At 36.4% G+C, this 21,548-nt stretch overlaps 2 protein-coding genes across 4 annotated transcripts; both read right to left on the bottom strand.

Moving 5' to 3' along the window:
* Window positions 1-34: 34 nt before the first annotated feature.
* On the bottom strand, window positions 35-3,761 carry LOC120484489 (Ras-related and estrogen-regulated growth inhibitor-like protein). Of its 2 annotated transcripts, XM_039679670.2 has the most exons (4): window positions 2,943-3,761; window positions 2,775-2,828; window positions 2,598-2,674; window positions 35-1,640 (listed from the first exon to the last, which is right to left on the bottom strand). In XM_039679670.2, the coding sequence occupies exons 1-4, from the start codon at window positions 3,103-3,105 to the stop codon at window positions 1,230-1,232; spliced, it is 705 nt and encodes a 234-aa protein (XP_039535604.1). In that variant the 5' UTR covers window positions 3,106-3,761; the 3' UTR covers window positions 35-1,229. The 2 variants fall into 2 exon arrangements, with proteins under 2 accessions (XP_039535604.1, XP_088973847.1); XM_089117721.1 differs by having other exon boundaries at window positions 2,775-3,761.
* A 150-nt stretch (window positions 3,762-3,911) lies between these two features.
* trim33l (tripartite motif containing 33, like) lies at window positions 3,912-20,293 on the bottom strand. 2 transcript variants are annotated; one of them, XM_039679668.2, is made up of 17 exons: window positions 19,929-20,293; window positions 19,050-19,141; window positions 18,661-18,799; window positions 17,783-17,900; window positions 17,450-17,566; window positions 13,785-13,899; window positions 10,085-10,228; window positions 9,752-9,863; window positions 8,015-9,657; window positions 7,854-7,929; window positions 7,717-7,750; window positions 7,024-7,153; window positions 6,723-6,928; window positions 6,470-6,566; window positions 6,233-6,301; window positions 4,459-4,593; window positions 3,912-4,299 (listed from the first exon to the last, which is right to left on the bottom strand). In XM_039679668.2, exons 1-17 carry the CDS (start codon window positions 20,119-20,121, stop codon window positions 4,024-4,026), a joined length of 3,696 nt encoding a protein of 1,231 aa, XP_039535602.2. In that variant the 5' UTR covers window positions 20,122-20,293; the 3' UTR covers window positions 3,912-4,023. The 2 variants fall into 2 exon arrangements, 1 of the variants encoding a protein (XP_039535602.2); XR_005623757.2 differs by lacking the exon at window positions 3,912-4,299 and having other exon boundaries at window positions 4,513-4,593; window positions 6,233-6,344.
* Between the last annotated feature and the right edge of the window lie 1,255 nt (window positions 20,294-21,548).

The raw sequence follows: 21,548 nt of genomic DNA, 5'->3' as shown, positions 1-21,548 counted from the left end.
ATGGTTTTTCCTTTATTGAAATCGAACATTGAAATACAAGCAATATAAACATCTCAAAAAGGTCTTGAACTAAAAACAGCATGTACTTTTTATACAAAAATGAAAGATTCAAGTAAATACAGGGCAATTACACACTGTAAAAATTATTGCTGTGATTATTTATCACAACTTAACATTTAACAGTGAAATAAGAAATGAGTCGTTTCAACTTAAATTAGGTGTTCCTGTTACTAAAGTTTAGTTGAATATTTTAAGTTGCTATAACTAATTACAGCAACATTGTTTACAGTGCAATGAGTGCATGAACAGACACTCTTCATATCTCACTCTTCAGTCTTAGATCGTTCACAACATGAAAAATAATTATAACTATATTGGCGTACACACCAAGGCATGGTAAAGTTCTGCCACTTTAAATGCTCAAGCTCTTCAGATGGATTCTGATTGGCTGTCCATATTTTAAGCGTTTATCAGCAAGAAAAAAACATTCCGAAAATGCTTCCGATTATATTGTTTTCGTTATAATTGCGTTTTAGACTTTGCTATTCTCATGGAATTAGAATGATAATTAAAACTTTATAGTTACAACTATTCTATATCCTTGGTGTGAACGTGCCGTACATCGAATAACATTTATAGTCCCACCTACCTCAAAGAAACTACACAGAAAACAATGTTCTGAACATTACAATATATACATAAAATGTATATTATACACATTTTACATAGCCTCCTCAAAATTACCACATTTAATCATTCGCATCTAAATGTCAAGTGGAGATTCAAAAGAGGAAAATACAGAGAGGATAAAGTCCAACTCTATATTTCAGGCATCTAAGATCCAGAGCAGAAGACCACTTGAATTCATCTACATCATCTTTTCAGAGCTGAAGGGTCATCGACTACAATCGATCCGGACTGTCTCTCGGTTCAAATCAATACCCTGCTGTGACCAACTTAAATCAAGGCCCAGGATCACTTTTCATCAGAACTTCTTTTATCATCTTGCTGTTACAAACTTAATCTACCTTTCTTCACCATAAAGCTGGGCTCTAAACTTTTAACATGCCATCATCTCATTCTTTAGCTTTCCACCGTCCATGTAGCCTAAAAGGCGAAAGGGGATCCCCCCTTCGATTCCGAAAACCTATTGGCCGAGGGTCTTCTTAGCTGTTTAGACGCTAGGCTGCCAGAGGCCTCATATCTTCAACATACCCCAACTCAGTTCTTTACTCCCATTTCTTTCCAAACACTGCGGACACACTTCTGACTATGCCCTTGATACCGGCCATCCCCTTTTTCAGTGCTCTGGACTCCTTAATGAGATCCAGTATTTCATGAAAGACCAGAAGCACGCCGTGGTAGGTTTCAGCTGCCGAGATCTCGAAGAAGCCACAGTCTGCGGAGAGGGCGAACAGTCTGCCCTCCTCGCTCGACACGGCTCTCTGGTGCAGCAGGTCTCGCTTGTTCCCTACAATGATGATCGGTGCAGATGCGGACAGCTTCCTAGTCTGGCGGATGAGCTGCACCTGTTGCCGGACCACCTCAAAGCTGGAGCGGTCACAGATGCTGTAGACCAGGATCACGCCGTCTGCCCACTGAAGCTGCTTGTCACTGATGGATTCAGTTGTTTCGCAGCTCTGGAGGAGACAGAATTCAAAGATTAAATCACTTAACCTCACCTGGAAAACATGATCCCAAAAACCTCCATGAATGCATAAAGGTTGTTAAAATGGCCCGAATTGGATTTAAGGTCTTTCATCAGGGATTTTTTTTTTTTTTTTTTTTGGTATTTACAGAACAATTAAACATGATAAAAATGTATAATCATGTCTACTTCCCACATACATATACAGTACAAAAAAATCCATTGATTATTATACTTTTCCATAATTTTCCAATTCACAGGTACAATTTTAATAGTTGATCAAATGAATTTCAAGCATTTAAGCACCTTAAAAAGTTCATTAGAAATATTCATTTAGTCATAAACTTTACTTGTAGATTATGAATATTTTCATATTTATGATATTTATATATTTTGAATATGATAATTATGATAATAAAGAGCACACCACACAAGTAAACTAAGTAGATAAACTTAAAATTTTACAAACACTATTTTTTTTCTAAACACATACTAGGAATTGACAGTCACTATATATATATATATATATATATATATATATATATATATATGAAAAACATATTAAAAAACTATGGAAATATAAGATAAAGACCTATTATTCTTATAATCTAAAATTAACTTTGAGCAATCTTTTTAATTTTTGAAAATATATATTTTAAAATCTTATCCACACTTTCCACAGAAAAAAATGTTATGCAATATTTTTGACAAATCTATAGTGAGATAAGGATTTATTATTGACTATTGTTGACTTATCCTTGATAATGATAATAAATGAAATACACAATTTGTCCCCTTAAAGGGATACTCCACTTTTTTTGGAAATAGGCTTATTTTACCAGTATCCCTTTAATGTATTCCCAACACAATTTGACCCCTTTATGTATTACCAACAATGCATTTTATATTGATTCAAAAGCAAAAATCTCAAACAAAATATGCATCATACCTGTGGATACAGAGAGTCCCAAATATTTAAGGATATTTCTCGCCCATCTGTTTTGTCAATATGATTGTATATTGATTCTGAAAGAGAGCATAGTGAAATTAAAGACTGCTATTTTATAAATAACATAATTTATTTGTTCATTATCAATGGCATTATAATAAATCTTATTTGACGTACCAATATCGCCATATTCTCCGATGAATCTTCTGGTGAGAAATCGCACAGTGAGGGCTGCAAACAAGTTATAATAAATGATTATTCGTAGGCTTAACAAAACAGACCAGACCATATATACATGACAGAAATGTATGCATGCAAGAAAGCCAAGTTCAGTTTTGTGCTCACCTGACTTCCCAACATTTTCTGCTCCAAGGAGCAAAACATTCGCCTCTACTTTGTGATGATTTCCATCCATCGCTTTACTAACGTTACCCAACTGAGGACTCGGTTTGACCAGAACAACCATTTCACCTTTGAATGTCTTGAGTGTTGAGTGTGGGCTTTGCATGCCACTTCAACTATACATACATAAAACAGTGGGTGGGGCTTATGGAAGTTGAGTCGATTTAAACCAATCCGAGAACAGTGCATCTTTTCGCATCAGCAAACCACCAAAGATTGTCATGTAGCGCCAGGATAATTAGATATTTACAACTAGTGTTTACTCTTTCACCCAACTCAAATAATACTGCCCTCGAACATTTCCCTAAAGAGAGCTTCTGCTTGTTTTGTTCGCACTCTCACAGAGCTAAGCACAAGATTTGAAACCCCTTTAGGATAAAACTGTTTACTATTACATCACAAACTTTTTTATATTAAATTTGACCGTTTAAACTTTTGTTATTAGATTTTATTTACTTTGAACAAAATTTTAAACTTTTGCCTACTCATGTCCCAGATCTCATTCCATTATAAAAAAATATTTGATATTTAAAATGTGATAATTAAAAACAAAGGGTTGAATTTCAATGTGATAATTCAATATGCTCTCTGATCTCACATGCTGATTTTACATTACATTATTGCAGCTGTTGAATTGTTCCGCTGTGTTTGATAGAGGGTTGTTTTGTATTCATGTATGATAATGGCATGCTTCCTAATTATACCTGGGTTTTATTTCTGTTTTTCAAAAATCGTAGTAATTTTTAGAAAATAAAGCCACTTCAATCGACCCTGTATCTGCAATCGACCAAGGAAAGGGTCCTCGCGCCCTCTGCTGGCATCACAGCTGCGTAACAACATTGAACTATAATGTTAATAATAGCAACCCCCCATAAGCAGTGAAAGAATGTGGCCTTAAATTAAATAAAAAAATCTGTTTGATAGACATTTTACTTCAAGGCAAAGGTAAATAAACAAATTACAGTACTACAATAAATAGAGAGTTATATAAATGTGTGGTTTCAAAAGCAATGACGTGGACACTTCAATGTTCACCAGCTGTAGTGTTCCCACAGCCATCTCTCTCCTTGCCTTTATCAGTGCAGGATTTCTTTGGTGTTATACCACAGTTTTCCATGAAAAACTCTCGCATGCGTTTCAAAGTGTTTCTGTGCTTCTCTTTTTGAGTCTCTGTCTCTGAAGAACTTCTTGGATCCTCACTGCTTGAGTATTTCAGGAGAGAAGCATGAAGGCTCTTCCCAAAAGTTTCATTCAGCCGTTGCTGGAAAGATTCTTGAAGTTTGACGATCATGTTTTTCCTCTGTATAAATAACCAAAATAGCACATCACTATTTTATAACAATCAATTCAATGATTAAAAGGTATACATCAGTATTTCAGCTAAAGTTTTAAACTATAGAGAAGTAGCTTGCCAGTTAAATTACACATGAATGTGATAAGATGAATGGCAGCGGTTTACCTCTGATTTCATCATCAAGATGTCAAAAAGAGTCCAAATATCTGACACCAGTTCAGCAGCAGTCCGATAAGGAGGCTTCCTTGTCCCCAGGATTCGGCCGAGTATAATATCGAATTCTGCGGTTTTTGAGTGAGTCTTAAAAAACAAAGCACAAAGATTTGCTTTGTCTGTTTGCCCGGATCTATTAATTTATTCAAAAATACATCCAAATACAATTTGCACATACAATGACTGGTGTATTACACCTGTATTATGATGAGCACGAAGAAAGAATATATAAATATTAAAGGGTTAGTTCACCCAAAAAAAATGAAAATTCTGTCAGTATTTACTCACCCTCATGTTGTTCCAAACCTCTATTTGTTTATTTGTTCTGCTGAACACAAAGGAAGATATTTGGAAGAATGTTTTAATAGGACTACCATAGTAGGATACTATGGGAATGAGATCTGTTCGATTAAAACATTCTTCCAAATATCTTCCTTTGTGTTCAGCAGAACAAATAAACACATAGAGGTTTGGAACAACATGAGGGCGAGTAAAAACTGACAGAATTTTCATTTTTGGGGGAACTAACCCTTTAAATAAATAGTAATGACATGACTTCAAAAAAACCCATTATGTGTAGTTTGGCAAAATATTTTATTATTAAGTATTAGAAAAAATAAGCAGTATACATAGTATATATATATATATATATATATATATACACATATACACACACGCACACACATGCATAACCGGTAAAAAAAAAACAGCAATATTGTGAAATATTAATACAATTTAAATTAATTTACTTCTCTTGATGCAAAGCTGAATTGTCATCAGCAATTACTCCAGTCTTCAGTCACATGATCCTTCAGAAATCATTCTAATGTGCTGATTTATTATCAATGTTGGAAACAATTGTTCTGCTTAATATTTTTGTTTTACCTGTGATAGTTTTTTCAGGATTCTTTGATGAATAAAAAGTTTAAAAAGAACAGCATTTTTTAAAAATAGAAATATTTTGTAACAATAAACACAACTGGATAGTAATTTATTCTTTCTTTTTTTGGAAGAAATTGCTTTAATTCAAAGAAAATGCTTTAATTCAGCAAGGATGTGCTAAATTGATAAAAAGTGAAACATGTTTTCTAACAATATAAATTACTATTTATTACTATTTAGAATAAATGCTGTTATTTTTAACTTGGTATACTTTTTATAAATGTGGTACAAACTGAATCATGTGGTGAGACAAATAATGAAACATGCACGAAAAAAAAAGGAAATAAGACTGACATGACTGTGTGTCAAAGTCAGAAAGTCTATTAATATCTGTTAGCTGAAACCATGGTCCTTGGTGTTTCATGTAGAGCAAGTCAATGGAAACCATCCTTTGAAAGTAAAAAAAGAAAAGACAGGCAAAACAAAATCAATATCCGTGGCCCCTGACGACATATTGAGGGTCTTTATAGTGCGACATGAAGCTCGCGCTCCAGACTACCATGAACACGCTCGGGACTGTTTGCAGATGTTGTGGATTACAGGCAAGGCAATAATGCTTTAAATAATGCTCAGTTTCTTGCACAGAATGATCATTTGGCTTCTTAAGACCTCAATGTATCGCCAGGAACCATGCATTATGTGAATCACCAAGGATCAGTTTCAGCTAAAAATCTTCTTTATGTTTTTACTGAAGAAGAAAAAAAAAATACATTTGAATCTTGGATGGCCTGAGGGCGATGTTAATTTAATTAACTGCTAAATACTACATGCACCGTGTATTTACCTTGGTGACGCTGTAGAGCAGGCATCTGTTCTCATCACACAGGAGACTAAGGAGAAGCTTCTCACACTTCTGAACAGAATGGATGACATTACATCAGTGTGACTTTATATCACTGCAGGACAAGAGATGGGAGTTGTGGCATGACACTACGCTAAACAACAATCCTCTCCTAAATATCCTTAAACTGTTTCAAGTGTAACTATGAGTGTAGATCCTTTCAGGCTGGTGGTGTCTCACTCTTTGATCTTGTAGACTCAGACTGGACGTCATCATCTCCTCACTGCCATACACGGTCTCATTTACATCCTCACATAGCAAACACACCCAATCCTCACTGCAAGAGAGAAGATATACACCAAGACTCAAAGAGTGGACAGAAAAAACAGTTATTGTTCTTGAATGCACATTCTTATTAAACTCCAAGGTCTTATAACTCATAGTTACTCAAGAATTGTAATTCAATTCAGTTTTATACAATTCCTGGTCTCACCAAGATTTTGTGAGGATTGGCGGGATGTGACAATCGGAGTGAAAAGCACATCCACATTTCACACACAGAAGAGCAGCTCCCGCAGATTGACACACTGCACAGAATTGTACGTCAGAGGCCGGAGAGCTGTTGCTGCTTTGCAATATAGAGCAGGAAGAGGCTCTAGATGGTATTGGATCTTCATGCCATCTCCACACCTGCTTAATCTGGGGAAGAGCACAAACAGGGCACAATTGAGAATAGCTGTGGACTGGAACCATCATGGCTGTTGGCTAACATTAGTCACATAAGTAGTCTTTACCTGTCCTCCCTGAGATTCCTGGACTATGATGTGGTCTCTAGAGATATCTGTAGTAAGGTGGAACTCTGGGAGTGGCTGCCCACATGGAAGCACAGAAATGGGCAGACGCACCAGAGATACACGTGGAAACCTATTACAGGTCAAAGAAATAAACCAATGTTTCCACTACCAATGTTTCAGCTCAGTAAGAATTTTTTAAAAATAAATAAATTTTCATTCAGCAAGGACACATTACATTAAAAAAAAAATAAAAGTAAAGACATTTTAAATGTCACAAAAATATATATTTCAAATAAATGCTGTTCTTTAAAAAAAAAAAAAAAAAAAAAAACAGAACTTTTTATTCAAATAAATTTGGTTATTTTGAAAAACTATCCACTTCCTTTTTTTTCTTAAAAATCATGCGTCACTAAAAATTGGAGTAATGACTGCCAAAAATTCAGATCTGCCATTACAGGAACAAATTACATTTTAAAATATATTAATACAGAAACCATTAATTTAAATTATAATAATTTTTCACATATTTAATCAAATAAATAAAAAATGAAATCATGCAGATCCCAAACATTTGATCAGTAGTATAGGTTAATAATTTTTGCGATGCAGACAGGATGCAAATAAACATTTTAGATCCCACTTTGAAGCAGATTTATGCTATATGGACCAATGGCATATGGATTTATATTTCACCTCTTGAATTGTTTCTTGAATTGTTCCAACAGCACTAAAAGACAACAACAAAACAAAACAAAACAAAAAAAAATACAAATGAGCAAGGAAAACAAACAATCACTGTACTTTTGTGAACAAAAGCTAAAGAAAATCACCTGCAGATTCTTTTTCTTCCTCTTTTTCCTTTGTGTGGTCAAAATCCCTTTGGACAGTCTTGTCACATGTCACCCTCTGGTGTGAAAAAGAAACGTTTGAATGAAGCACAGATCTTTAACATTCAATACTCTTGTTTGTAAAAGAACAAACATTTACCAACCTCCAATGCAAGGTCCTCTGATGTGCCACATGGGGTTGAATTCGCTGGAGCTGTGGTGTTCTGATTGTCTATTGAGCTGATAGGTGTGCATGTTTCTACAAGCTGACGAAAAGTTGTTGGCATGCCAACGCTCCAGTGTTTTAGTCTATAGTTGCTCTTTGTGGATGACTGATCGGCTTGAGCTTGTCTTGAATATTTCCCTGTGGTGGTGGTGGAGAGAGAGTCCTGGTGAGGTTTGGGTGGGCCAGAGGAATGGGTAGGATCTGGTGAAGATTCTTTGGGATCTCTCTCTGACACAGTGGAAGTAGGCAAGTTTCTCTCCGAATGATCCGTATAAGTGAAATTCGTGCTGCTCACACCTGCGTCCTGATCACAGACGGAGTCAGCCAAAGCCTTGAGGAGGTTGGCATAATTGAAGGTGTTGCTGCCACTTATGGGAGCAGAACTTATTGGGTTTACAGGAAGTGACGACAAACTAGTTGTGCTTTGGATGGCAGTAAAGGTTGGACTGGTGGTACTCTGTGCACAATGACTTATCCCACAATTGGAGGATTCAGCAGAGTGGACATCAGAGATTGCAGTCACATCATTTAAAGAATGAGGGTTTATGGTAGAAAGAACACCTAAAGGAACATTTGGTTGTGCTGCAAAAGAATGCACCGGTCCCAGGAAACTGGTTTGTATTGGATAGGTCAGTATAAGTGTTTGGGTGTCAGCTGGCAAGTTTGAAACTGGGTGGGTTAGTACAGGTGTTGGGTTGTTGAGTAGTATTGGATGGGTTAGTATGGGTGTTTGGTTGATGGCTGGTATTGGATGAGTTTGTACCCGTGTTTGGCTGTTGGCTGGTATTGGATGAGTTTGTACCGGTGTTTGGCTGTTGGCTGGTATTGGTTGAGTTTGCACCCGTGTTTGGCTGTTGGCTGGTATTGGTTGAGTTTGTACCCGTGTTTGGCTGTTGGCTGGTATTGGATCAGTTGGTACCGTTGTTTGGTTGTTGCCTGGTTTTTGATGAATCAGTAGGGTTGTAAGGATGGGATTTTGGATGTTGACTGGTGCTGGATGAGTTGGTACAGGTGTTTGGTTTTTAACTGGCATTGGGTGGGCGATGGAAGGGTAATAGTGTAAGGTCGAGGTCTTCCTACTCTTGGATAAATTGGAAATATTGTTTATTTGAGACGCGGTATAGTTTGAGACTGGAAGACGAGGCTGAAAATTAGAAGATGGATGAGGATTTGTTTGAGTTTTGTGAGCAGATGGAAGAAAATATGGGACACAATGTGATGAGGGACTGTTTTCATGCATGGACTGCCCAGGATTGAGACCCTGGGACAGGACTTGGACAGACTGTGGTGAGGAAGAAAATGATCTCTGAAGTCCTGAAGAGGGAAGTTTAGATTGATTTAGTTGGGATGCAGAGTGGGCTGTGGCCTGGTTAGACTGAGATGGCTGGCTGGGCTGAGTTGGAGGACCGTTAACAACACATTCACCCTGAACCTGTGCATCAACATTTGATGAGGCCTGTGTAGGATGAACATACATGGCAGTTACTACAGAATTGGGATTTAAGCTTTCCACCTTTGACTGAGTAGAACCAGTTCTCAGAGAGGTTAAAGGAACAGGAATCTTTTTAATCTTCATAAATCCTGGGTAGAAAGAAGGAAAAGATGTTAAATTAATAGATTTTTTTATAAAATGTAAATACTTTTAATTAGTAAAAAAGTGGAAGGTTTTATGTACCAAGTTTTAAGATGTGCTGACAGATATCATTTTGAAGCTGAACATGCAGTTTAATCATGGTTTCAGGGGTGCATGTCTCCTGGGACAGAAGCTTTTTCACCTGGGTCTCAATCTGAGTTAGAGACACACAAAATATAGCAATACACATGGTCATTAAGTGGTCACATCAATCAGATGAATGTACAAATGTAAGTTCCTCACCTCAAAACGTGGAACTTAGTATCCTAAACAATATAAATAAATCTAAGGTGGAAAGTCTTGAACTTAATCAGTATGAAGTTCTAGATATCTTACGATAAGCATAAGGAATAAGCATGAAACAAAACGGCTTACTCTTTTTTTGTGGACTAGGAAGCAATGGCCCTCTGTGCTTAGGATCTTGTCAATAAAAGCTACTATGTAGTCCTGACAGCATTCCAGCCTGTTCAGAGATGTCTTCCTCTCCAATAAACATTTTCCCTCCTCTGCATACAGGGCCTTAAAATTAAACATGCACAAAGTAGTAAGGGTTACAGATTTGAGGTTCCTGAACAGGATTGGGGGCTGATAAGATGCAAGTCGCACTAAAGAAAAGGGACATTGTTCCCATTGTTGGGAAAGTCCGGTTCTTTTTGCTGAGTGCTTTCTGTTAATAAAACAGTATGTGGGTGTTTCCCAGGAAGAGTAAGAACTTTTCTTGGCTTTCTCAGATAAATGTGCTCTTTCAAAAATACAGATATATCAGGTATTATTTTAATACCAACGTAGTCTTTATTGTAGCTCTTTTAGATAGAAAGACTGACATGATGGAAAAGACGGTTAGCGTTTATGATGTGATGGAAATTCTTTGATTGAAAGTATTGAAAGTGAAAGTGCTTTTAAGGAAGATGGCATTGTGGCAATTATGATTCATTTATTAGTTTTGTTTAATTCCTATTTTATATTCTTAAAGCTGCAGTCTGCAATTTTTCCTCTTTGTCGCCACCTCTGTTCGAAATCTGCAATTACAGTCATTTGGAGAATTAACAACTTCAGGCGAGTTGCACCTCAGCATGGCACAGCACGGATGAATCCAACCTTTTAAGGAGAATGTGCAGCTGTCAGTCACTGCACCGGTGTCGATAATGTCATTCATATTCACAGATTCTACTTTTTGGTAGGGCTGGGCAAAAAAAATCGATTTTTCGATTAATCGTTTTTTAAAATGTGTTCGATTCAAAATCGATTCTCAACGGCCACGAATCGATTTTTTTCCATATAAAGGGCTCACGGACGCGGTGCGGCGTCTTCTCGTCTCTCTGCACTAGGCAAGCGCCAAGCGCTGCAGCTGTCGATACACACACGCGTATAGGAGTCGGGACATGACGGAATATTCACTTAACAATCGGGCCAGCATTGCATCGTAACCTATGATCGTAACTAACGTTTATCATTTTCACGTCTTTTTGAGTTTTACAAGCAATGTTAAACCATCCCGTGCTCGCGCACTCTCAGAGATGTCTTTCACTGCGTGCACAGTAACGTTACAGCCTAAATCTGCCTCACAAACAGCTCGCCAGAAACAAAAGTTTTATCCCTGGATTATATCACTTTAACAGTTAAAACACGCGACATTATGTCAAAACTCTGGTCTTGGTGAGTAACCTCCTGAAGACAGTCGGTAATGTCTTAAATTAGCATTAAACGTGTGTGACAGAAAGTTAATGAAACATTAATGGATTCGCGCACTAGTTCTTAAAGTGAACGCAGCCATTTGTGTCAGTCATTAATTCTGTTGTCATAACAACAGAATGTAGTATTAATTGTAAGCAATCAGAATTAATAGCCTTTGTATTTCATTCATTCTGGACTAAAAAGACCATCCAGTTGTTTTTACATTGGATTACTTTATTCAGTTTCTGTAGTATTTCTGACATCTGAAAAAACTACCCCAAAATGTCTCTTAATTTGTGTCTTTATTCTATTGTATTTATTTGTGCTACTTTTTTCAATTTAATTCAAAGATTGAAATCAAGCTACCATACATAAACTCTTAAAATAAAAATAAACAAAAAATTACATTACCATTTAGGTAAGATCAATGTAAAAAAAAAAAAGTCTAAATATTTATATATTTATTTATCTATATCTATCTTAAACATAAAATAACATGATACTGTTTGATCAAGCGGTGCGACTGTTTTTGCATATTGCATCAAAATCCTGTTTATTCTCTGTATGCATTTAGTGTACCTAAAATAAAAAGAGTTTTATATACAGGTTTATGGCTCTTAATTTCCTTGTATTAATTAACCACTAGTAAACTTATGTCCACTGTTCTTTTTTATAAATATAGGATTTGTATTACATCTTCATTATAGTCGAATCGAGAATCAAATCAGGAATCGAAAATTGAATCGAAATCGAATCGAACTGAGAGCTTGTGAATCGAAATCGAATCGAAATTGAAATGTGAATCGATACCCAGCCCTACTTTTTGGAAGCATGACCAACAAAGAACGTTCACCCGAAAATGTAATCTGGACAAGTAAGAAACATACACTTTTGTTCTTCTCAACAACTAATGTTGAATGAAAAAAAAAACATTGCAAAGTCCTTCAGATATTTAGAGGTTCAAGCACAAAGTGCTGAAACCCTATTGTAATTGTAAGGATTTGTAAAACTGATCGTGCAGACCAAATCGTAAATGCTAGAGACTTGAAACCAGGCCAGATGGTGGGCCTCAATTTGGGGAGAATTGACCCCGATTGGCCCATAGGTGGCGCTACAGCAACCAAAAGTACTAAATTGCTCATAACTCCTAGATCGTCAAAACTCCTAGAATCAAGGCTTTTACTCCACTGTGATCCTTGGCTCAAGACGGGCAAAATATAGATCTCCAATTTCGATTTAGGCAGCAAAAATGTTCTGCTATGTCGAATTTTGTCCAAAACCTACTTTTACAAACTAGTTCCTGTTTTTTCGGTCGATCGGAAGCAGTCCAGTCTAGGGCAATTCTCTGGGCTCTCTAGATCAATAATTATTGGAAAAAGTTTAACTTTTGCATTTGGGTGGCTGTGACTGAGTCATTTAGAAAAGGGGAGTGACAAAATACACTCAATGAATCCTATAGGAAAACTCAGAACTCCACAAACATTGATGAGCATATGTGTCATAACATGCTGAAGATGCATGCAAAGTTTCATGGAGATCGGACCATAGGTGGCACTGTAACTGTTAAAAAGCTTTCATAACCATGCCTATTGATGCTTTCTGGATCCGCCATAAAATGAATAGGTTTAATTATATCAAGTGCTGTGAGAAAAGGCTATAAATCTCCACCTCCAACATCCTCACAAACATAGCTTAAGCCGAGACTCCTTTATGTGTACAGATATGGTGTAATGATGCAAAACATGCTTGAATTTACCGCGGAAATCCACCAGTACCACTGGAATAAAAAACATTATTACAAGCGTAACATTTTGAATCGAGCTACGGCAAGCAGAACGATTTGAACACTGGCTGGTTATGTACTTGCTCAAATTTATTTTAGATCATTTTTATCCCAAAAAAAGTTACGGACTGGAGCTTTAACAGTTGAAATGTGAAATGCTGAAATGTACTGTGCAAGTTAAAAGCGCATCTAAAAACAGCCATAGAAGAAACAAATGAGTGCTGTAACTAAATCTGTCTCGATTAAATAGTCTAGTCTTTTGGAAATGCATAACAATGGGAAAATATCTACCTAGTGTAATCAATCAAATTGGACAAATGTAGTTCATGTTTATTTTTTATATAGGCTATATTTCGCAAAATATAAATAAGTGCATATTTTGTTTCATGAATGGGCTTTGATGAAATTAAAAAACTGATTGATTCTAAACAAATTAATAATCTGAATAGATGGCCACTGGCCAGTAGATACGTCCTACAGCTACATGCTGTAGTAGTTGATATAGAAAAGAAATTTTGAAATAAGTGAAGTATGCCAAATATTCATCATTTACCTTTTTAGGGAAAATTTTAAATAATGAACGGCATGTTTTGGGCAATTTGCGTAATAAATTCTTACCTCTATCTCCTTTAAGACCTGCGTAGCTTTCACTACCAGAGCCTGATAAATAGAGTGGACCACCTGTCTCAACATCTTCTTTGCAGCAACTTTTAGATCCTCAATGTCCTGTAATCTAATAAAGAATAAAATATTCACAATTATACACAGACAAGAAGATAATAAAACATGAAATGTCTGTAAAGCAGACCCATTATAATACAACTTTGGATGTGAGCACATGTGCTACAAACTAATTGCTATTGTCCCGCAGTAGTCAGGGAGCTGACAAAGTCGAAAAAGAGTGTTGTGTGATCTCTTTCACATCCATACTCATTACATTTAACATTGCACTGTGTTTCTTTACTCTCTCTTCAAGGCTTGAATTCCTTTAGAGGAGATAAGAGTTCTGTGTTTTCTGTCTGGATTAGCCAGTTTGCATAGATGCAGTTTTAGCCAGGCTCTTTGACATTGGCAGAGCAGAGGTTTTTCTTTACTTTATAGATTTGTAAATAAACTTTACTTGCATTTTACCACTGAGTGGCCTGACTGTATATTACAAGTGAATTACCACCATACATCTTTCTCAAAAATGGCTTTGAGTTATTGAGAAAACGCATACGATAGTTTTTGTGGAATACCATTTCCAGTAATGTTTTACCAGTAATGTTTCTACCAGGATGTAAAGTGATTTATTCCATTCACTGTTGGGGACGCTTTGATCTGCCACTAACACCTCTCCCTGTGCTCACACTCTATTTGTTCGGTTTCTCCTTACCACTGTACATTTCAATAAATGGCCTAATTTACACCAGGTATCTCAAGAGTACCAGTTAAACAACGTCAGGCTAGACAGATCGCCATTTACATCTGGTACTAACAACTCAAATGCGTCTCCTGTGACCACTTTTAATTTGCATTTTAATGGGCAGGGTCTGTTTAAATCTGTATTTAGTAGTATTATCAATTTCTGATTAGGTTTCTGAAAATGGATACTGATACCAGGTGTAAGCGGGCCGGAGTCTTTTTTTTTTTTACTTTTAAGGAAGTTCAGATTAAAGATTTTAAGAAAAATAAAAAGAATGTAAAAAAGGAAAAAAAAAAAACGCATAATAAATGTGCTTTATTGGAATTATCTTTGTTATAAAAGATAGTTTGATGCATGCACCTTAAAGGAACACTCCGACTTTTTGGGACTTTAGCCTATTCACCTTACCCCCCAGAGTTAGATAAGTCCATACATACCTTTTTCATCTCCGTGCGTGCTATAAGTCTGTTTGACGCACCCACCGCTAGCCTAGCTTAGCACAAAGACTGGATGTGAATGGTTGCAGCTTTCATACTAATCCAAAAGAGTGGCAAAATAACGCAAACGTTTTCCTATTTACATGTTGTGATTTGTATAGTCACAGAATGTACAAATAACAAAGTCAAATGAGACACAGACATCTTTTAACCGTATAAAACCTGGGAACTATTCTCTGAAGGCGAAGCACTGCTACTTTGACGGAGTAATAACCGCATCACCTGAGACACGCCGTGGTGAGGAGCCGAGAGTTCGCTCAGTGTTTGGGTAACAGAGTCAGCAATTTATAAATAGTAAAAGCGTAGTTTACAGTCATGGGTTTTCGCTCTATTGTCAATAGCTGCGACAGTAAACAGGGGAGGTAATACCATGTTTCACAGAATTCCAACTAAAAACGCTGACTGGATGAAGAAATGGCTAACTTACTCTGGATATTTATCCAAACACACCTAAATAGATTATCAAGGGACATTATGTTTGCTCGGTACATTTCAATGGACGACTATTTTGAAAAAATGGAATTTGCCACACGGACCATAATGTGCTGAAGGATACGGCCATCCCATCTATAGCACAGACAGGACAAGTGGATCACCTGCGGCTGAGGTAAGTGTTCCGTTATGTTTTTAGATGACCTACTGTAACAGTGCCATTAGCCAGATCTAATGTAACGTTAGTGACACTATTATATGATTAGGGTATGAATATGTTTTTATCTTGATGTGGTGCGGACGTGCTTGGAAAAAAAAACGAGCGCGTTCACCGCGTTGAACTTGCACCCTGCGCGCGGCGCGCCTAGTAGCCTAAATTTGAAATAACCATGGAAATAACGAACTTGAGCGTGCAAAAGGGTACGATAGGAGTTCATTGTGCAAAAACAATTTGTGCTATTACTTTCCCCTTATTCTATCCTATAGTAATGCAATTATACTGTATATTATATACTGTTGAATACATTTGGTTCAGCTAATAAATTGCATTTAAAATATATTGATTCCTGTAATAATAATTATTTATTCATGTGATATTTATAAATCTGGGTGCGTTTTTGGTTGGAAATCAATGAAACATGGTACCTGGTCTCCCCTGTTTATTGTCACAGCTCATACAATAAAGCAAACACCCATGATAAACTATGCTTTTCTATCTAACGTTAGTAATTGCTGACTCTGTTACCCAAACACTGAGCGAACTCTCTGCTCCTCGTCACGGTGCGTCTCAGGTGATGGTTATCACTCTGCCCAAGTAGCAGTGCTTCGCCTTCAGAATTATTTATACGGTTAAAAGATGTCTGTGTCTCATATGGCCTTGATATTTGCACACTCTGTGACTATACAAACCACAACATGTAAATAGATAAACGTTTGCGTTATTTTGTCACTCATTTGGATTAGTATGAAAGCTGCAACCATTCACATCCAGTCTTTGTGCTAAGCTAGGCTAGCGGTGGGTGCGTCAAACAGACTTATAGCACGCACGGAAATGAAAAAGGTATGTATGGACTTATCTAACTCTGGGGGGTAAGGTGAATAGGCTAAAGTCGCAAAAAGTCGGAGTGTTCCTTTAAGGTTGGAACACACTATACAACATTTGCCAAAATTGCTGCACCGAGTTGCCGAAAGTCAGAGCCAGTCTGCAGATTTTGGGCAGTTAAAGTTTTCCAAAAAAAAAAAAAGTCTTTAATTTATGATAGGCACTGGCAGGCACAGACTTTTTTTGCTTCAGACTCAGAATCAATCCAGTTGGTAGATATAACAAATGTTATATTTTGAGCCGGTTTTAGAATGCATGCTTTTTTAATTAGTCCTGTATCTCCTAGAAATAAGGAGCATGTTTCTGCAAGGGTTTGTTTTGTTCGGCAACAGATACCGACAGACATACTCGTGGGTTTTGATGGATCAGTGGGTTACCCCATCAGTGTCTGTTTCCATTGATTGTTTTCGCCGAACATGTTGAATCAGTGTGAGTCGGGATGTGGAATGTCTAAGAATGAACATACTGTAATCGTCGGTCGGTGCAGTGTGAATTGGATTTTAGTTGTTAAGTGTATGATGCCCCGCTTTTTATATAACCATTTACAAAGTCTGCAAGTGTGTGATGCATGTAGTGTGGTACTCCAGCCTTTAATGTGATAGTTCATCCTAAAATGAAAATTCTGTCAGTATGTCATTTAAAAACTGTATACCATTATCATTTTTGGGGGAGCAATCCTTTTAAGAAATATGATTGAGACAAGATGTGACAATTGAATAAGACAAAGTAAGTCCAGTTTGATCATGACAGACTGTTCCTTCAATTAGTGTAGTGTTGACAGATTTCGATAAAAAGAATAATGTTTTTCCGTTATAAGATGTCAGCTCGCATGGCCCTTTTCACTTGCCTTGCCTCTAGGAGTAGCAGGCTGCTGCTGACTCTCACTTTCTGATGTCTGATGGAGTCCAACAAACTCTGCATTAGCTGTCTTTGAGATCCCACAGCTTCCTCCTGCTGTACAAAACTGACATATAGATGGACATGTAAAAACATGGAACAGAGATGAGATAATTTATATATATATATATATATATATATATATATATATATATATATATATATATATATATATATATATATATATATATATAAGAATCAATTATTTAAAAACCCTAAAAACATCCATATGATCTTTTAATCTTCACATGCACTGATCTGAGAGGGTTGATTTGAATTATACCTGTGGCCTTTATGAGTGATCAGCTGACAGTCTTTACAGGTGAGCTCTTCACAAACAAGACAGAAGAACCTCAAGCTCTCCTGAGTGTGTGAGGGACAGCGTCTTCTCTGTACCCAACCTGAACAAAAGAAACAACAGAACAGATCTGAAAATGCACAGAAGTTTATAGCAGTGTTCGTGTTGGTCTGAACATACAGATTATATAGAAAGCAATATGGGAAAAGGTATAGCTGTGGCCAGGAAATCTTTAATATTGTAAGTTTCTTGCTGTGTGTATTTTGGACCGGGTGTGTGCCCAAATAAATAAACATTATATTATATTTAGTTTTAAAAGATGTAGTGCAATTACTAGTTTTCTTGAGTCACTGTCAGTTATCTTGAGTACTGCCCAATGATATGGCTAGAGCTTCATTATCCATTTCAGGACAATGTTATGTTGCATTGAAAATAATCATGTCTATTAGTGAAGGATAAACTACAATTACGACTACTGGTATATTTTTATACAGTAATCAATTATCACACACCTGGTTTCTTCTCTGAAAAACTTGTGGGTTTTAGACATGACTATGGAATGTGACAAGTGAGTAAGGCTCAACTCTTTTTAGCTTGTCCACACACAAATTTCATGTAAACGTATGTAGAAGACAATGTAAAGATATGCTTACAAATATAATGTGTATTGTACGTTTGATGTGCTGCTACTAAGATGTATAGTATGATGATTCGATTAGTGTAATTATTTGTTGGTTATATTTTATCTGTGTTTTTGTCTTGTCTTGTGTAGACCCCAGGTATATTAACAACCACTATGTGAAAGCTAATAGGGATCTGAATTAAGAATAATAAATAAAGCATGCAAAGAAAGCAAATCTAACCTGTGGGTGGTTTTTTGGGTGTGACTTCATGGTCACGGGTCACTTTTACCCTACGATGGGCAGACATACAGTCCAAACACAGAGCCTCCTCACACTGGACACACCATCCACTAACCTCACTCTCTTCGCAACCGGCACACTGCAAAGATTGATTCAAATTTTGAATAAAGGTTTACAATGGAAGACAGACAGGAAATGTGTCCCTTCAAATTAAGGCCCTTCACAACAAGAATATTCTCAATAAACTTGTAATATTTGTTGTATTACTAAGAGAATAGGAAAGTCCACATCACACACATATAACGATAATGACACAGAGGAAAGATATTATTGGAATCAATTTCAGAATGATTTTTTATCGTAATGTTACCTAATCCATGCACTCTTACCTTGGGGTCCTTGTTATTATTAGATGCATCTTCAAAAAGGGAACATTGTGTGACCTCGGACAAACTAAAGGCCTGAGCACATAATGGACAATCTAGACAGAGAAAGAAACAAAAGTCTCAGAAACACTAAACCCATGTTACTGCTGTTTAGCAAGCCACGACAATACCACAAAAAGATTATTTATTAGAGGAGATTAGACTACAATTAATAAAATGAAATCCGAATGAAATGACTTTGCAAGTAATATTCCACGTGTAGTGACACTATATCATGACAATAAAGAAAGTATATATATATATATATATATATATATATATATTACAAATAACGTACAAATAAAGTCAAAGTCACTACTATATTTAATTTAAAAGAACTATAATGTAAATTGAAATTCAGTAAACAGAGCTTTGTGTCATGTGATGTCATAACGAGAAATATATTGGATTTGTAGGGCTAAATTGAAACGAAAAAAGTATTTGTTCTGAGCAAAGAAAACCTATTCATTCATTAGAAATAGAATATAATTATTTTTTGCGAATGTCAAACTAATGTCCAAATATAATCAAACATAACAGCAGTGCTCTTGCGGTGTAACGTGTCTCGTCTAAACTTCCTGTATTGGAAATGTGTCAGTGACGAAGCAAGCGTTTTCAGGAGATAAGATCATTATACATATTGTGTTCATAAAATGTAAAAACAATTTTAAAAAAACAATATACTGTTATTAAAAACAGATGATGTGAAATGTTTGTTTAGGCTAGCCTGTAACGTTAGTTCAACACGACTTTTAAAAGTCACATGCAGAGTTGGACCATCGCGAGCGCCCCAATAAACTCAGTCAGCAAACACTGACCGCTAATTTACAAGCTAGTTCTTACCTTGTGCGGCTCCATTTGCGCAGATCTTCGTAAGGCAAGTATTACAAACTGTATGCAGGCAGGGCAGAAGTCTGGAGTCTGCTGAAGAGTTTAGGTGCAGTTTGCAAACAGCGCAGGATCCACAAACCGTTTTTTCTAACGTTACATCCAGAAGGGGCGACGCTAGACGCCCTGTTTGGTCAGTGGTAAACATCTGTTGCTTGAGAATTATTAATGTAAAAAAAGACGTGTAACACCATTCGAAATATATCGCCTTACGGGAAACTCGACACGTTGACCCTATTATAGTGTAAGTAACGTTACATATGTGCAGTTCCTAACACTCTTGTGCTCATGGAATATTCATCAGGTCCCCCTAGTGGGCGTAATCTCATTTTAACAAAACAAAAGTCTCATTTCGAAGGAGGTGTCTTCCGCAGGTCGCACGCGTCTTAATCCGTTTTATTTCAGTACAGTAGTGAAGCATAAATTGTTGTGATTTCTTAATGATTGCGGAATGTATTGTAAGTAGGAGCAGCAGGAGGACGCAGCCTTCGAAATGAGACTTGTCAGTGTGTTTTCAATTTGTATATATGTAAGTAAGTAAATAAAATAAAAAAACACCTTTTAATGCACTTTACCCGTCAGCGTGGCAGTTAACATTTTCATGGCGTTATGATTAAACGTAGCCTAACGTTACTTTTTTACAGTCTATGAGTTGTAACCTGCCAGTTTATTGATAGTGTATCATGGCACATACATGAAAAGGTTACTTTAAAGGTTTGTCTTGAACGAAACAACAATGTTTTTGCTATACAATGGCTATTCTATTCCAACTAACCCCATATGTTACCAAATCAATAAAATTAGGATCTGAGTAGCTGGCACAAACATTGTCAGCTCCACGGCTTTTAATTTGTCAGAAGAACACACCCACAAAGACTGATTATCACTGAATATTCCAGCAGGCTCCACCCAGTGCAACAGAATACCTTAGGAATCTTATACATTTTGTAACCTTTTAGCACACAGAGTGGAACTTAGTTGATATATGTGCTGGGAGGAGTGGATTTCCATGGAATGTTTCAGGGGACGATTGCAGGGACTACTATGCCAGACTTTGTTTCTTAAATACATGTGTATTATAGAGAAGATATGGAAAGGTGACAAAAATTAAGCCCATTTTTAAGATTTACAATTGTATAGTAAATTCCTTCAAATTGAATTGAATAGTCCTTGCATATTAATATTATGAATTAAGAATTTTAAATTACATTTAAAAAAACCTAAAGCTTTATAAAACATTTTGTATAATTCTTAATGAAACAATGGTATGGACTATTTCAGTTTCTGTAATTCGAATTCATGAACTTATTTATTATTAAATATGTTTAAATTTATGAATACAAAGGAATACTTCCCCCGAAGAGCAATTAACACCCCGATTTCAGCTTTCACCTTGCTTCTAGTTACTGTTGTAACAAAAGTTAGGATTTACACCTCAAAGGAATGAAGAGTTTCAATCAAAATTCACTTTGAAATCGACACATACCATTTTCTATAGCTACAGTCCATTCTAATACTATACCCTCAATATATAATCACTTACAATCATGTATCCACTTTTTCTATGCAATCATA

Source organism: Pimephales promelas, chromosome 12, assembly GCF_988280905.1.
Source record: "Pimephales promelas chromosome 12, fPimPro1.hap1.1, whole genome shotgun sequence".
Classification (NCBI taxonomy): Eukaryota; Metazoa; Chordata; class Actinopteri; order Cypriniformes; family Leuciscidae; genus Pimephales; species Pimephales promelas.
The sequence above is the reverse complement of the archived record's forward strand: the minus strand, read 5'-3'. Positions and strand labels throughout refer to the sequence as shown.